At 39.9% G+C, this 17,497-nt stretch overlaps 2 protein-coding genes across 9 annotated transcripts in view; one reads left to right on the top strand and one right to left on the bottom strand.

Annotated features, from left to right (window-relative positions):
* The window catches only part of rab3gap1 (RAB3 GTPase activating protein subunit 1), a 76,591-nt gene that overhangs the window by 47,653 nt on the left and 11,441 nt on the right, over positions 1–17,497 (bottom strand). For 4 of the 5 annotated variants that reach the window (XM_069935183.1, XM_069935185.1, XM_069935182.1 and 1 more), the window contains 3 exons: positions 11,800–11,965; positions 10,723–10,822; positions 4,183–4,264 (listed from right to left, as the gene is read on the bottom strand). In XM_069935183.1, the coding sequence (XP_069791284.1) occupies positions 4,183–4,264; positions 10,723–10,822; positions 11,800–11,965 (348 nt within the window). Of the gene's footprint in view, positions 1–346; positions 640–4,182; positions 4,265–10,722; positions 10,823–11,799; positions 11,966–17,497 lie in introns of those variants that run through there. The other variant, XM_069935187.1, reaches the window with a different exon arrangement.
* The window catches only part of map3k19 (mitogen-activated protein kinase kinase kinase 19), an 88,409-nt gene continuing 71,607 nt past the window's right edge, over positions 696–17,497 (top strand). For 2 of the 4 annotated variants that reach the window (XM_069935177.1, XM_069935181.1), the window contains exons 1-3: positions 696–811; positions 2,318–2,370; positions 13,460–13,631. The gene's annotated coding sequence lies outside the window, so the exon portion shown is untranslated. Of the gene's footprint in view, positions 812–1,997; positions 2,371–13,459; positions 13,632–17,497 lie in introns of those variants that run through there. The other 2 variants (XM_069935179.1, XM_069935178.1) reach the window with 2 other exon arrangements.

Here is a 17,497-nt window from a genome sequence, read left to right on the forward strand (position 1 = left end):
TGGAACAACAGAATCTGGAGCATGGAGGACAGAAGGGAAAGTGGGGCAAGGTTAGGTTGGACTGGCGGCGCTGCAGTGGAGACAAGGGCAGCGCAAACGCCGTGGTGACAAACCCAGTATAGGACTGGCAACAATGGATGGGGGGGGGGGGAGAAAGAAAGTGTCCCCACAGCCGGACATTCAACTGAGCACGTCGGATGGAAGGTGTGCACATGCATCGAGGAAGCAGCGGGCTGAATGCACCAGCCGTTCTCCACACTCTCCTCCCCAAGTTACTCCGTGCATTCACATCTCTCTAGAAAGATACAAAGGTGTCACTAAAGGGTTGAAAAGGTTACTTGGTTACCACTTTGAGTTCTCCACAGTTTTAGACCAAGGCACAGTTCTCTTGTTGCAACATGCTTTGTTTGAGATTCCTTTCCTTCTGACTTCTGAATTTTTATTTACATGACTTTGGGCTGGAAACTGTTCCGGTATCAGTGACTCCAGTTTTCCCTCTGCAGGATTCCTTCCCCCCCTTTCCTCAGAGACGCCCACCCTTACTGCCACCAGTGCAACTGTACAATGTGTTTGCTTGCCCCATGCAGTGGGATTTACAAAAGTCCACTCATAGACAATATCCATGGCAACCTTTGAGACGTTGGGGGATGTCACTGGCTCCCATGGTTACGTCTGTGATTGGGGGGGTGGGGGGGGGGCGGGGTGGTATGTCCAATCCTGCAGGGCTCTCTATGATTGATGGAGATACACAAGCTTTACCAATTAGAAGTCAACTTTGCTCACTTTTACTCCACCTCCTGCTATTGAGATGGTTAGTCCAGCCAAGTTCGTTTTGGGGAATGGTCACCAGTTCACTCAGCAGGGTCAAGTGTGTCCTCCATGTAGCAAAGGGGACAAATACACAACCAACATTTTGGGCTTGAGCCCTTCATCAAGGTATGCTTGAGGGAGAAGTGGAGAGAGTAGCAGTCACTGCTGCGTAGATACCGGAGATTCCTACAGGGGCCAAACTGCGAGGCCTAAAATCGATACCTTAATGAAGGGCTCAAGCCCACCGTCGATCACACATTCCCACCACTGCCACACAAAGGACACCGTTCGACCAGCAGAGCTTCTTCACCTTGTGTTTTTACTTCCAAATAACAAGTTCAAAATGATAAATCTGATATTATACAGAACGATATCACTGCAGTATACAGGACCATGACATCATCAGCCTGCCCCTGGCAGCCCGGCAGCTTTCAGCTGTCATAGATGATACTCCAAGCAGTATTTTAGACCTACTAGGGAAGGGTTTGGTGAGTAGACCTCCTGGCTGGGTACTTCCCTTTCAGATGGCCACAATACAGCCATTCAGGTATTGTGGCCATCTGAAAGTGCCTACTGTTAATGGGCCTTGATATTTTCGGGCATTTTGTACAGCCACTCTTAATATTGTTTCTTTATATTGATGACGTAAACATCTAATCAAAACCCAGTGTGGCGTTTGTCCCGGGAATGGCTTCTTTCCATTAGCCTTATGTGGTCTATCCAATTCAAATCCATTTGGGAAGTTCTCAGGACCCAAAGCTTCTAGAATCCATAATGTACCATATTAGAGCCTTCAAAATCTTCAACCAACCCAACAATCTTCATATTCCTGCGACTATGGTTTTCCAATACATTCCATGCCATAACTGAATCTTCCATTTTATTAACTGTATCTTTACATTGTTCTACTTCATAATGATAGTCTTAAATATCATCTTCAATTTTCTGAACTTGAATTTTAACTTTTTCAACAGCTTTAGTATATTTTGCCATTTCTTCTTTAATATTTTTCATTTCACCCATAACACATTCAAATTGTGCTTTAACATCACTTCTGAGATATAAATTGCAGATCCAGATGTTTACACATTAACTGCATTTGGTTAATAATTATAGAGGTTTGTTCTTGAGCTTCCATACCTTGGGTTCTGGCTTCAGAATATCTGAATTGTATAGCTTCAATTCCTTGAATTAGTTGGGCTTCATCTTTTTCATATTCTGCTCCTGCTCCCTTGAATTCTTCATAAGCTTTTTCTTCCTTCTCTTTATCTTGATCTGAATCACTTCCAGATGCTCCTGTTTCAATATCTAATTGAATCAACAGTTGTGTCTGGCTAGCCACGCTACTGACAACAGCCTTAATTGGTTCAGCTCTTCTCCATAAAGAAATAGCTTCCTCCATTGTGCACATGTGCGCAGTTGTTCCTATGACATCTGTAGTTTAATTGTCTTATTCTGGACTCCGGGAGAGGTGGCACTAGAGTCATATAGATCCTTGCCGTTGCAGCGCGGCTCGCTCTTGGAGGAGGAAGAAACTGAGCCCAAGGCTCCATCATTAAGGTAGGCCAAACTTCTTCAGCTATACTCACCCTTTTAACACTGCTTTCTTAGTTGTTTGAATCTTCCCTTTCCTTGAAGCCATAGTATATCAATTTGTGAATAAATTCCTGAAGTTTTTGATTAATGAAAAAAAAATTTTTTAGTCGGTTTTTAATTAATTCTGCCAGGAGAGGCGTATTTTCACATCTCCAACCTATGCCATCACGCCATACCCCCTTCTATATTTTTTCAATGTTTCCTTTTGGAGTCAAATGGATAAGACATACTTTGTTGATAACCTCTACAGGAAACGGTGCCATCGGAAAACAGCAATCATCAAGGATTCACATCACCCAACACATGCTCTGTTCTCGCTGCTACAATCAGTAAAGAGGTATAGGTGCCACAAAACTCACACCACCAGATTCAGGAACAACTGCTACCATTCCACCATCAGACTCCTCCCACAACATATCAATCAGAGACTCGTTTAAGGACTCTTGCTTTAGCACTCAATCAATTTATTTTCTCTCTGTCTGCACCATTTGTTTACAATTCTGTATTTGTTTACATCTGTATGTATCTCTTGAGTACAGTTTGATTTTGCACTACTAATCAGTGGTAAATCTGCCTCTCCTCAAGAGAAAAAATATCAGGGTTATATCTGATGTCATGTATGTACTCTTGACAGTAAATCTGAACTTTGAAAATGTCCAAGAGGTTCAGTAGTGGTAACATTTGATGCTGAATGTCATGACCATACTGAATTTAACCTTTAAGGTCATATTAAGTTTGAAAAAAAAATTGTACTTGCACCAGGGACACCTCAATTAGTTACAGCACTGTGCATCAATGTACATACAGAATAAAAACAAGTGGCCAAATCCAGTAATATCTCATGTTACTGAAGCGGCAATACTTTCTGGATGTGGCAAGGGAGAAGATGAACTCATTCCAAAAATTCCCATCATTCCAACTGATATGCCATTTGAGTTCAAGAGACTTTAATTTCCCATATGTCTGAGCTTTGCCTTGTCCATCAACAAATCCCAAGACGTTGAAGGTAGCTGGAATGCAATTGGAAGAGCCTTGCTTTTCTCATGAGCAGCTCTATGTTGGATGTTCATGTGTTGGAAGCCCAAACAGTCTTTATGGAAATGCTCCAGGTGAAAAACTAAGAAGCGCTTATCTGAGAATTGTTTGTCAATATTTTGCCAGGAATCAACTCTGTTTGAACCGTGCATCCCTGTTACAAAGAATATAAATGCTGTGTTTGAAAAAATATATTTATGCAGAATTACCATGAAGTTATTTGGGTATTTTGTTTCCACCATGTAGTCAACAAGTGAATGTTTTATTCCCTAGGCAATGCCGGGGATCCTGCTAGTATATATATGGGGATCCTGCTAGTATGCGTGTGTGTATATAGAATACAAACATTTCTCTGGCTTACAATTATGTTGCCGATAGACTAACTTGGAATAGGTAATTACCCAAAAGGTGCAGAAAACACATTGCAACAATTTTAGAACATGGTTTTGCATGCCACATTTTTGCTTTAGCGTTATACCAAATGCATTTAGCAAGATGGTGGTGTGGTGGGGGGGGGGGGGGGGGGGGTGTACTCTGTTCTATTCTCTTCTCTATCATCCACAATAAGATTTAACTGGTTGGGAAAAAAAGATTAAAACATTCCACCATCCAATCCCCTAGCTCAGTTAAATTTAACTTTTATCGACCATAAAACACTTAGATGTATTACAAGGACACTCAAATCAACTAAAATAATTATCCTTTGTTACTGTTTGTAGTAGGATATTCACATAGTCTCACCTAATAGGGTCTTCACATGCTCCAAATGGTAACTTTCCAAATTCTAGGCCACCCACTTCTCCTCCAATCAATGCATCAAAATCTACAAAAGAAGGAAAATTCTTCATGAGCCATTTTAAAAGAAATATATAGAGTTAACAAGAATCAACCATGCATAAATGCATTTTTTTTTTAATTTCCCAACAGATAAAATACAGCAATACCATGCTTCATTGCTTTTGTAGGAAACCTGTGCACAAAAAGCTAAAATTTATCCCTATCTGATTGATAATTTTACCTCCAATTAATAAAAGAATATGACTAATGCTTTACAACAATGACTAAAACACAATCACACAACACAACCACAAAAGAGCATCAAAACCATTGTATAATAATCATGTATGAACATAACCTAAACACACTCATCAAACTGCCAAACTTGCCATGAGATGCAAAGGAAGTCAGTTATAAACAAAATGAATAAATCAGAATTTGTGATTAGCAGCAAAGTCCGTGTATGTGCCACAGGTCTCAAAAAAATTTCTCCACAAACAACAAGCATTATTTGTCATGAGAACCTCCCCATTTCTTTTGATGATGTTCTCAGTAGATTCCAGGCATCTAGCAACTGAAATGTCACCAGCAATACACAAACATGCTGTAGAAACTCAATAGGTCACACCACATCCATAGGCAGTAAAGGATAGCCAACATTTCAGGCCTGGGCCCTTCATCAGGCATAAGCAAAAATAGACATGCGTCTGAATAAAAAGGTGGGGGAAGAGAGGAGGTAGGAAGGGGCAAAGGGAGGAGCACAAGTTAACAGTTAAGAGATCAGAGGGTAGAAGAGAGAAAAAACAGAGGTGATGGATAGCAGGTAGCTCTCTGATAGAAGCAGGAAGGGAAGGGGGTGGGAAGCTGGTGGAAAAAAGAAAGAGGAATAGAGAAACCGAGATTAATAAGTTAACAGAAATTGGAGAAGTCTCTGTTCATGCTGTCCAGCTGGAAATGACATTAAGCTGGTGATGCAGCCTATCTTATTAAAAGTCAAGAGACATGTTTTTAAAAGAAATACTATACACAAGAGTACTCTATAAAGATAGGTGTACATTAGTATTGAAATAGCATAATTATAAAAAATGCAAAATCAACACTGACATAAAATTATAACAAGATTGTTTTCTGATCAGTAATTGTGGTCTTGTGCACTATTAAAATCTCATTCATGTAGAGCCACGAATAAACACCAAGAAAACAAACTTTAGACTTGGGGAAGCAAGACATTAATGTACAAAGATGCATAATATTCCCAATAATAAGTTTCCAAAATAATTAAATTAAATTGGGAAATAATCTTATTGTCCTAATAAGTGTGTATCATTTGCTCTCACAACTGCAAAAAATAATAAAAATGCTCACTGCATGTGTAATCACACTAAGAAATGACTGGCTATGGACTACAGCCAGACAATTAAACGTTATACTAACTTGGACGCCTACCCCCTGCCTCGCATTAACGAAATGGTTAATCAGATAGCACAATATAAAGTGTACTCAACTATCGACCTTAAGGCAGCCTAACACCAAATTCCCATTAAAAAACTTGAACGACCCTATATTGCGTTCGAGGCTGATGGGGGGGCTATACCAGTTTAGGAGAGTACCTTTTGGGGTCACTAACGGTGTGTCAGTGTTTCAGAGGGAGATGGATAAAATTGTTAGCATGTATGAGTTAAAGGGTACGTTCCCCTATCTGGATAATGTCACTATCTGTGGTTAGACCCAGACCGAGCATGATAACAACCTAAATAATTTTCTAGCAATGGTCAAAGAACTCAACCTTACATTTAACGAGGGTAAATGTGTTTTCAATGCAACAGAACTATCCATTCTGGGCTACATTGTTCGTGAGGGCGAAATCGCCCCGATCCTGAAAGAATGGCACTCCTTAAGAAGCTGGCACCCCCAGACTCCGCAAAAGCCCTTAAGAGGTTTATTGAATTCTTTTCCTACTACTGCAAATGGGTACGTAACTATGCTATGAAGGCACAAAATCTTTCCCTCTCTCTCCAGTAGCTCTGATAGCTTTTGAGAGAATTAAAACTAATATTGCCAAAGCTGCACTCTCATCCATCAATGAGGATGTCCCGTTCCAAGTGGAAACCGATGCCTCAGATTGTGCTTTAGCAGAAACCCTTAATCAAAAGGGCAGACCAGTGGCATTTTTCTCCTGCACGTACGCGGACCTGAACTTAAACATCCGACCATTGAAAAAGAAGCTGTTCGCTACTGGAGACACTTTCTAGCTGGTAGAAAATTCACCCTGGTCACTGATCAGAAATCTGTAGCTTACATGTTTAATACTAAACACAAAAGTTAAATTAAAAACAATAAGATGGCATGCTGGTGAATAGAACTCTCAACTTACAATTATGAGATCCTGTACAGACCTGGCAAATTAAATGATCCCTCAAACACATTGTCACGAGCCGCTGCCGGTGCTCAGCTTGAAGAATTAAAGGAGATCCATAGCAGACTGTGCCACCCAGGAGTCACAAGGTTCTTCCACTATACAAGGGCTAACAACCTTCCTTACTCCCTCGAAGAAGTCAGAAAACTGACTAAAAGCTGCCCTGTTTGTGCGGAATGCAAACCACAGTATTTTTAAGCTCCAGGGGCCACTCTTATCGAAGCGACCTGACCTTTTGAAAGGATCAGTTTGGATTTTAAAGGGCTGTTACCTTCTAACAACAAAAATGTGTTTTTCCTTACTGAAATAGACGAATATTCAAGGTTTCCCTAAGCGACACCCTGCCCTGATGTCTCAACGACATCTGTCATTAAGGCAATTGACAGAATCTTCAGTATTTTTGGTTTTCCCAGCTATAATCATACAGACAGAGGCTCAGCATTCATGAGCACAGAGCTGCACCAAGCTTTGCTACGCAAGGAGATTGCCACCAGCCGCATCACGAGCTACAACCCCCAGGGAAATGGGCAGGTCGAAAGGGCTAACATCACAGTCTGGAAGACTGTTAACCTCGCGTTAAAGACACATGGTTACCCTGTTACTTGGTGGCAGGACATGCTGCCTGAGGCGCTACATTCTATTCGGTCCCTATTATGTACAGCAACAAATCAAACAACTCATGAACATATGTTTACTTTTCCTCGGAAATCAGGGACTGTGATGGACTGGCCAGCCTGTCTATCTGAAATTGGAACCGTTCTGCTGAAGAGAAACGCTCAGACGCGCAAAGCTGGCCCTCTAGTCCAGCCAGTTCAACTACTGCACACTAATCCCAATATGCCCACGTTAAATATCCAGACAGGAACACGGACACAGTACTCCTAAGAGACCTAGCCCCGCCTGGCATACCCCCACTCAGAGTGATCCTGAGAGGTTGGATGCACCACCCCAGCCTGTGACCCCTCATAAGCATTCAGATGGCCATGCTGAGGCCCCACAGCCTCACGCAGGTGATTCTGGAGCGGGTCCAGAAGTCCTGCCATCTCACACTATAGACCAGGGAACTGTATCAACACCACCAGTTCCCAAGGTTGTTACTCCTGCAAAACCACCACCTGCTCTGATAAGGAGGTTTCTTGCGTTCGAAAACAACCCGAGAGGCTCCACTATTCATAAACATCTCATTATATTCTGATTGCCCTGCTAGTTCCTAGCCTTGTTTTGGCTATGTCAGTAAATTCTCAATGCCATTTATTTGACTGTGTTATGCTTACAGTACAAGTGCTTGCTCAGTTGAATATTACTCTAGAAGTTGTTCTTTTAATTTTAACCCAACTTCTACCGGGGGGGGAGGGGGGGGGAGACTGTGATGAATCTGTGTCATGCTGTCAGTCTTTTGCTGTGCTTAGTCTGCTTTACTGACATTGGACGTCTATTATCTCTACCACTAAAACTAAAGACACTCCCCTTGGGTATAACTGTGTATGCACCCATTATCATTCATTATTGTACTACTTAGTTTCTACTAATAAAACCCATGATTCCTGGTTAACTACACAGCCTTCAATTTCTTCATTAACTGGCACTTCAGTTAAGTCAATAGTGATAAGTTAACGTGTGATTCTGTTTTCATGTTTTAAGATAATTAAAAGCAACTTTTGTTTAAGTCACCATTTGTCTTGGTGAATATCTATTGCTGCTAGGTTTTGGGATCCTCTGGACTTGTAACACAAGGAAACAAATTTTAACAAGGTTAGGTGAGTTATGAGATACAAACCAGAGGACATGGGTTACGGGTGAAAGGGGAAAAGTTTCAGGAGAACTTCATACAGAGAGTAGTGGGAATGTGGAACAAACTGCCAGCTGAAGTGGTGAATGCAGGCTCAATTTTAACATTTAAGAAAAATTTGGACAGATACATGGATTGGAGGGATTAAGAGGGCTTTGGACTGGGTGCAGGTCACTAGGACAAGGCAGAATAATAGTTGGCACAGACTAGAAGGGCCTGTTTTCTGTGCTATAGGTCAGCACACATCATGACTTTAAAGGCCTGTACTATGCGGCAATGTTTTATGTTATTTTGAGTTCAGACTTGCTTTAAACACACTGCTTGAAACTGAAATTGTATTATTATCAAGAATTAAGTTTTATTATCCAAAATAACCATTGCTACTAATCCTCAATATTTTCCAATGGCTATGACACTTCCCTTACTACACTAATCATAAACTACTCCTACATCACAAAAAGGACTGATTGTACTATGGTAAAGCCACTATTTTTTCTTGCTCTATGCAAACTGTGATTATTTATTATCTATCGGTTAGTGATACAATGAAATTGTGCGTGTGGAAAAAAAAAGGCATTGCTAAGGAAACAAATTTAAATAGTTTCAATTCAAAGGCAACCTAACTGTATATGGTAATGTGGTAGAGGTTCAAATTAACATCTGATTTTGTATGTCCAGAAGAACTTTTATTCCTTCAGATGGAATAAATATACAGAAGAGAAAATCATACAATTCAATTATAGTCCACAGCATAATCAAATGCATTATCTCAAAGCTAATTATGTAAATTAGAGTGCTTTGCATACATCTGAAATTTGAACTAAAAATCAATCAAAATATTAAAAACCCACTCAGTTCATCCATCAAGTTTTTATTAAGTTATTGATTAAAAGCATTTTTGAATTCATGCCAGTGTCAGTTCTCTGGATTGACAGCACATCGAAATAAATTCAGTTTCTTGTATATTATTTCACAAAACCTAATGTCAGAGAAATCTTCACCATCAGGACAATGTTCACAGAACACATCTACTTACACTCTGATAAAGTTAACTGTGTCCCCTCATACCCAAGTTATCAGCAAGCCTCATATTTCACTAATGCGTTCAATGCTTTTTTTAAAAACATACAGCACAGTAACAGGCCATTTTGGACCATGAGTCCATGCAATTTACACCAATTAACCCCCACCCCCTGTACATTTTGAACGGTGGAGGAAACCGGTCCCCCCCCCACCCCCCCGAATAAACCCACAAAGACACAGGGAGAATATACAAACTCCTTAAACAGCAAGGGATTCGAACCCAATCGCTAGCGCAGAAAAGGCATTGTGCTAACTACTGTGTCGACCGTGCCACCAAAAAAGTACAAAAAAACTATTTTTATTTGCTCCTTTCTTTTATCCTTCAGCTTTATACAACTTTACAAAGCATCAGAGAGGCAATATGTTTTATAACATCTGCTTGGTACATTAAAATGCAAATATTCTGGAATCCTCAGGATTTGGCGGTGAAGGTAAAACAGATCATTCGGATTATTGGGCATTATTCCTGTTAATACTCGACCACAGTTTCAATTCAAATTTTAGATGTTACACTATGGTGTAATAAATTTGCAATGAATTCCATGAGTTTAAAAGCAAATGAAAGAGTTCCTCAATGGGTTCAAAAGGAATGGGAAACAGAGCTCCTAATAGGTAATAATAGAGAATGAAGAAACAGAACCCTGGTAAGTTTAAAGGTCAGGAAACAGGGCCCTTGTGAGTTGAGAGAGAGTGCTAAAAATGGTCATGGTGAGTTTAAATGAAGTGCAGGAAAGAGAACTACTTTATGTATAAATATGAAAAGATAATTGGATCACAAAATTAATATCCAGGACAGCAAATCTCTGGAGGTGCACAGTAGTTAAAAAAAATAATTCTAAGTGTTTGCAGCGGCAAGCTGTTATGTCACTGAACCATCTATCACAGTGGAGACCAACAAAACTATGTTGAGAAGACTAGTTCAGAATTGATACTGAGATGAAACAAATTGAAAAGCAAAAAAGTTATCATCACACAAGAATTCAAGTAAATAACAATGTCTAATAGCAATAATAGTAATTATATTATTTCTACCCTCATCTTAAAAACATCACAAGGAGGTAAAAATAAAAGCAAAATTAAAATTCGGACATGAATAAATTAAAGAAATTAGGGTATGATACTTGAATTTATATCGCATGCATTGGCAACCTTTAAATTGTATGATCATAAGATATCCATGCACAATCATATTGCATTACAACATCAAATATCCTACCTGGCGGTTGCTGGGGCCAAGAATACTGTTGCCAATCTTGAAGGATATATGTAAACCGAATAGCTATATTTACTGGAGGCAATGGCGTCAAAGGGCACCCCTTAAAGACAAAAACAAAGTGATCAATTTACTGGGAAGGCAATTCAGAAAACTATTTGAATACCACATAAATGTAAGATCAGCAAATGCACATAGAGACCCCAGGGAAAAAGAAATAGAACTTGGAGCCAACCACAACACTTTTCTCCCATTCAATTAGATCATGGTTGATTGTTTTCCTCAATGCCATTTCCATGCACTGGCCCCATATCTCTCAATTTCTTTAATAATCTGGAGCCTGAATATATAGGGGACCCCAAATTATAGATGGGTTATGGTGCAAGAAAACAGTCTATATGTTTTTTGCAACATTAAACCACATCATCTGTACCTGTCAAGACAGGTATAAAAATGTATCTGTTTATTTACTGATTTGCCTCTTTATCATGTAAATTACATGAGAAATTTTACATCATATCTCAAAAAAATTTCAGTAGTGATTTGTGAATCCTGTAATATCATATTTCTGCTACTCAAAAGGTTATAATGCAGGAGTTGCCTACACTCAACAATAGAATATTCTGGGAAGGTAATTCCAAAGATTAACTTCCCTTGAGCTAAATAGATTTCTTCTTGCTTCTGCCCAGAATGGCTGATACTTTATTTTGTGTCTGTCACCTCAGTTCCAGATATGGCAAACATCATCACTACATCGACTTTAGCAAGACCCATAAGAGATTTGTAGAAGTGTTTTCACTGATGTTTTAATTATTTTAAAAGGAAAACATATTCCTCTGAAAAACTACAAAAATTGAGATTGTTGTTGTATACAATATCCCACCAGAAACCAACTAAAAGTCCAAAATAATTTTTTTGGTAAGTAATGGAAAAGGTAAAAGGAAGACCAGGTCAAAAGTAATTGTTTTTCCAGAGAGGCTGCTAAAATTCTGTGGTCCAAATAAATTTGTTCTGTATTGTGAAATTTTGTGTTTCCAATTACATCCAGTAACACATGTTCCCATGTTAAAAAATACTTACAATCTTGGACTTAAAAATATCCAGAAGACCAGACAGATGATTGTACTGATTTGGCACTTTTCGAAGATGAACCATTTCAAAATCCATCCGGACACCAGGACCTTCGCATGCACCTATGTACATTCTTCTCGGCTTTTGTTGAATTTGCACAAATAAGGCCACCTGACTAATTTAAAATACACAATTACACAATGATCCATCAATAAATATTAACTGCGCTATTAATTGAGAGAACTTTTAACCATGCATTTGCTAAACACATTTCAGTTTCATCCTTTCTAGGTTATAAATATAAATTCATTTTACTTTGGCAATGGTCTGAATTTCCCAATCCACATATCACACAATAAGAAAAACAGAAACATAGATTCCTCAACCAAGGCATCTACCAAATTCAGGTAATGATTTTTAATCATAAGTGCAAAGAAAGCCTGGAGGGTCTCAGTGAGTCAAGGCAGTATCTATAGAGATGAATGGACAGTCAATATTTTAGGCAAGAGTCTTTTCTCTGTCTCAAGAAAGAGTCCCAACTCAAAACGCTGACTGTCCATTTCTCTCCATGGATCCTGTCTGACCCACTGAGTACCTCCAGCTTCTCCCTGCATCTTTAATTGAATAAATTTAAAGATCTATGGAAATTAAACAAGTATGATTATTTGGGAACATCCTGCAAAATTTCTACAAAATACCAGTGATCTGCAATGAATTCTATTAGTTTGCGTACAGAATTCCACAAAGTATTACTTTGTGTTCAGGAATTACATCTCAAAGCAGAAGTTCTTTTCCATTGCAATCAAATGTTCATTCATGAATGAGATCAAAATCCAGCCCAACAGCAAGTCTAATTCTGTCTTGCAACTCTTGGCATGAAAATATTATTGCCCATTATTATCAATTACTAATTTTTCTGAAAGTGAATGAAACCAAGAATCAATCTAATATAGACTGGAAACAAACTTTATCTATTAATGAACAACTGAATACCCAAGAAGAAAAAGTAATACTTAACCTAACATTAAATTTCTGATGTGTTCTAAATAAAAACAAACCTAAAATCTAACACCAATCTGTAATCCTTTGCAATTTTTTTTATGGTTACAATATCATTGTAGATGTATTTCAATGGCTTAAGCCTAAAAAAAACTAATATTATTGATAACTTATAGAATAATAAAATTATGATATATCTCAAAAGGGTTAGATTTTGTGGTTTAGTTATCAGGTCACATTTCACTAATAAACATCTCATGTGTCATGCAAGAGATATACAAGGGGCAGACTTTGTGTCTACAGTTGGCTTCGCAGAGACAATGCAAGTGCTTGTGATAGTTTTATAAGTAGGTGTTAATGGACCAACATGTTTGAACAGTGTCCAGGCTCAAGAACTGAGAAATCTTTTGCTTCTAAACTGGAAAGAGTTTTAAATGCCTGGTTGGAGTTTGTTGTCCTAAGAGGGGCCACTTGGTTTTGCAAACAAGAGAGAAAACATCCATTGTTTGTCAGAGGATTCTGCAACAGCTTGTGTGAAGGCTGCAAATTGGCAGACCTGCTGTAAGATCCCTTTTCGAGATGGGTTTTGAGTTCTTAAGTTCAGCCTATTCTAATTCTCTGTAGTCAATTGCAAAGTTAATGACTGGTTATTGTGTTTCTCCTGGAATAGGGAAAAAAGAACTCCCTGTGGTAACCTGGAAGAAGAGGTTATCTTTTGGAAAAGCCCAAGAGGAGGCAAGTTTCTTCAGTAAGACACTTCAATTGTTGATTGAAGGAAACCAGTTTGTGTGTCCAACAAACAACGAATATCTGTGAAGCCTAAGCAGTAACAGCTTAAATTAGTGAGTATCTGTTCAATTCTGCACAGTATGGAAGATTGCCTGATACCTGTGAACTTAGAGTAGTGAAAAGACAATGATTGGACAGTGAAAAAGAACTTTCCTGAACACATAAACATTATATACATGTGTGCTTAGAATTAGAAGGGGGTTAAGTTAATAGTAATAAGTTAAGTATTGATTTTATTTTTTTGTATTAAGAAAATAAAACTAGTTTTGTTAAGTAGACATTGTCTTGGTGAATTTCTGTTGCAGCTGGTTTTTGAGTCCTTTGGGCTCATTACTCAACCATATTCATGTTTCACAAGAAAATTCTCAGTGATGGACAGAAATAAACCAGTCAAATATTTTCAACCTGAACTTGTAACGCGAACTGACACAACAGAACTATCCTAATTGTTACCAAATAAGAAAGCCTTAATGAATGTCACAACATAACAGAGAATGGTCATCATTGTTTAAAGCCACAGAATATACCTCCACCTAGTGGAATCAGAAGGTTTATGCTTGCATGGTTTTCTTTCTTTGGCTTGGCTTCGCGGACGAAGATTTATGGAGGGGGTAAAAGTCCACGTCAGCTGCAGGCTCGTTTGTGGCTGACAAGTCCGATGCGGGACAGGCAGACACGGTTGCAGCGGCTGCAGGGGAAAATTAGTTGGTTGGGGTTGGGTGTTGGGTTTTTCCTCCTTTGCCTTTTGTCAGTGAGGTGGACTCTGCGGTCTTCTTCAAAGGAGGTTGCTGCCCGCCAAACTGTGAGGCGCCAAGATGCACGGTTTGAGGCGATATCAGCCCACTGGCGGTGGTCAATGTGACAGGCACCAAGAGATTTCTTTAGGCAGTCCTTGTACCTTTTCTTTGGTGCACCTCTGTCACGGTGGCCAGTGGAGAGCTCGCCATACAACACGATCTTGGGAAGGCGATGGTCCTCCATTCTGGAGACGTGACCCACCCAGCGCAGCTGGATCTTCAGCAGCGTGGACTCGATGCTGTCGACCTCTGCCATCTCGAGTACTTCGACGTTAGGGATGAAAGCGCTCCAATGGATGTTGAGGATGGAGCGGAGACAACGCTGGTGGAAGCGTTCTAGGAGCCGTAGGTGATGCCGGTAGAGGACCCATGATTCGGAGCCGAACAGGAGTGTGGGTACGACAACGGCTCTGTATACGCTTATCTTTGTGAGGTTTTTCAGTTGGTTGTTTTTCCAGATTCTTTTGTGTAGTCTTCCAAAGGCGCTATTTGCCTTGGCAAGTCTGTTGTCTATCTCATTGTCGATCCTTGCATCTGATGAAATGGTGCAGCCGAGATAGGTAAACTGGTTGACCGTTTTGAGTTTTGTGTGCCCGATGGAGATGTGATACTAGATACTGGATACTAGAGCGCATCAGATGTCCCCCAAAGTTCCTCAACATGATATCCAACTGCACGAAAACCAACAAGGTCGGGTCAGATACAGCAATGAGCTCTCTGAACCCTTCTCCATCAACAATGGCATGAAGCAAGGCTGTGTTCTCGCACCAACCCTCTTTTCAATCTTCTTCAGCATGATGCTGAACCAAGCCATGAAAGACCCCAACAATGAAGACGCTGTTTACATCCGGTACCGCACGGATGGCAGTCTCTTCAATCTGAGGCGCCTGCAAGCTCATACCAAGACACAAGAGAAACTTGTCCGTGAACTACTCTTTGCAGACGATGCCGCTTTAGTTGCCCATTCAGAGCCAGCTCTTCAGCGCTTGACGTCCTGCTTTGCGGAAACTGCCAAAATGTTTGGCCTGGAAGTCAGCCTGAAGAAAACTGAGGTCCTCCATCAGCCAGCTCCCCACGACTACCATCCCCCCACATCTCCATCGGGCACACAAAACTCAAAACGGCTTGCATGGTACTTGTGTGAAAAACAACGTACATAGGCTGCAAGCAGAAACATTATTCCAAATTCTTCAATGAAGACTAATTCGATTAGTCACATCAACACAACAGCTACAAGAACAGGATAGAGGCTGGCTATTTTAACAGGTGACTTTTTCTTGCTCTTCAAACACACATTATCTGTAAAGCTGAAGTTAGGAGTTCAGAATGAATGCAATTGCAACACTATTACACAAGCTTAAAACTGCCCAGAACAAAACATTCTTTTTTTTACTGTCTCTTCTGAATTAATAGCCCAGAGTTTGCAATATTGAGCAGCACTTACTGCTGATCAATGCACAAAGGCTGCATCTAACTAATGCAGATTTCCAAAGGGTAATATGCGAGACAGATTTAGCTTTGCCTCGACAGCAAAGTCCACACCACAGTAGGGCCTTCCATGTTAAAACAATAACCAAGAGACAATAAATCTTATTAAAAATGATTGGCAGCTAAACTTTGTTCCAACCTTAGCTAACAATCAAAAACACGAAATGATCATACACGCATCCTGAACTTGCATAAACTACAAATATAATTCAAGCTATTAAAATGTCAAATCCATTTTATTATTTTTAAAATATTTTAAAACATTTTAATCCACTTTAATTCAATGAAAATAACAGACAAACTAAAACAGTTAAAAACTATAAATTAAACCTTCAGCCGTTTACCTTAACTTCAATGAAGAAAGTGTTTTCAAAGTTCAGTTTGCACGACCATGTCAATTTTATCAACTTCATCAGCAATATCCACCCTGCATTCAAATTCATTTGGTCAATCTCCGGAACTTCTATCCCCTTGCTCGATCTGTCTCCCCATAACAAGGATGATGTTCCCCACCATCCTCAATTGCCATCTCACCAGCCTTCACATCCAACATTTTATTCTCCACAGTTTTCACCACCTCCAACAAGATCCTGCTATGAGACACATCTTCCCCTCCCCTCTACACTTTCCTATCTCCGCAACTCCCTTATCCACTTGTCCCTTCCCACTTCATTTTATTCTCCAGTTTCCACCACCTCCAACAAGATCCTACTATGAGACACATCTTCCCCTCCCCTCTACACTTTCCTATCTCCACAACTCCCTTATCTACTTGTCCCTTCCCACTCATCAAACATTAAGTGGACCTAGACCTCCTCCCTTAGCGCCATTCGGAGCCCAAAACAGTCCTTCTAAATGAAGCAGCATTTCACCTGTGAATCTGTAATAGTTTACTGTATCTGGTGCTCCTGGTGTGACCTCATCTACATCGGAGAGACTAGATGCAGATTGGAGGAAATCGCTTTGCTGAGCACCATCACTCCATCCACCACAACATGCAGAATCTCCCAGTGCCAGCCACTAATTCCACTTCCCAATCTCATACCAACATGTTTGTTCATGGCCTACTGTACTGCCAAGGTGGGGGAAATTGGAGGAATAGCACCTCATGGGAAGATGAGAAGTTGTTGGAGTCCATTGTCAAGGATGAGGTTACAAAGCATCTCAAGGTGCATGAGAAGAGAGGCCAAAATCAACATGGGTCCTTCAAGGGAAAATCTTGCCTTACAAACAAACTGCAGGCCAGAGAAATGAGATGCAGTAGATGTTATACATTTGGATTTTCATAAGGCCTTTGGTAAGGTGCCACGTAATGGGCTGCACAAGACAAGAGTTGATAGAATTACAGGAAGGAGACTAGCATGGGTGGAGCATTGTTGATCAGCAGGAAACAGAGTGGAATAAAGAGATCCTATTCTGATTGGTTAATGATTATCAGTGGTGTTCCGCAGGGATTAAGTATTAGAGCCACTTCTGTTTACATTGTATGCTAATAATTTGCATTGCGGAGTAAATGGCTTTGTGGCTAAAGTTTCCAGATGATACAAAAATAGGTGATGGGGCAGGTAGTTATGAGGAAACAGAGAGGCTGCAGAGAGACCAAGATAGATAAAGAGAATGGCCAAAGAAGTGGC

Source organism: Narcine bancroftii, chromosome 4 (assembly GCF_036971445.1).
Source record: "Narcine bancroftii isolate sNarBan1 chromosome 4, sNarBan1.hap1, whole genome shotgun sequence".
Classification (NCBI taxonomy): Eukaryota; Metazoa; Chordata; class Chondrichthyes; order Torpediniformes; family Narcinidae; genus Narcine; species Narcine bancroftii.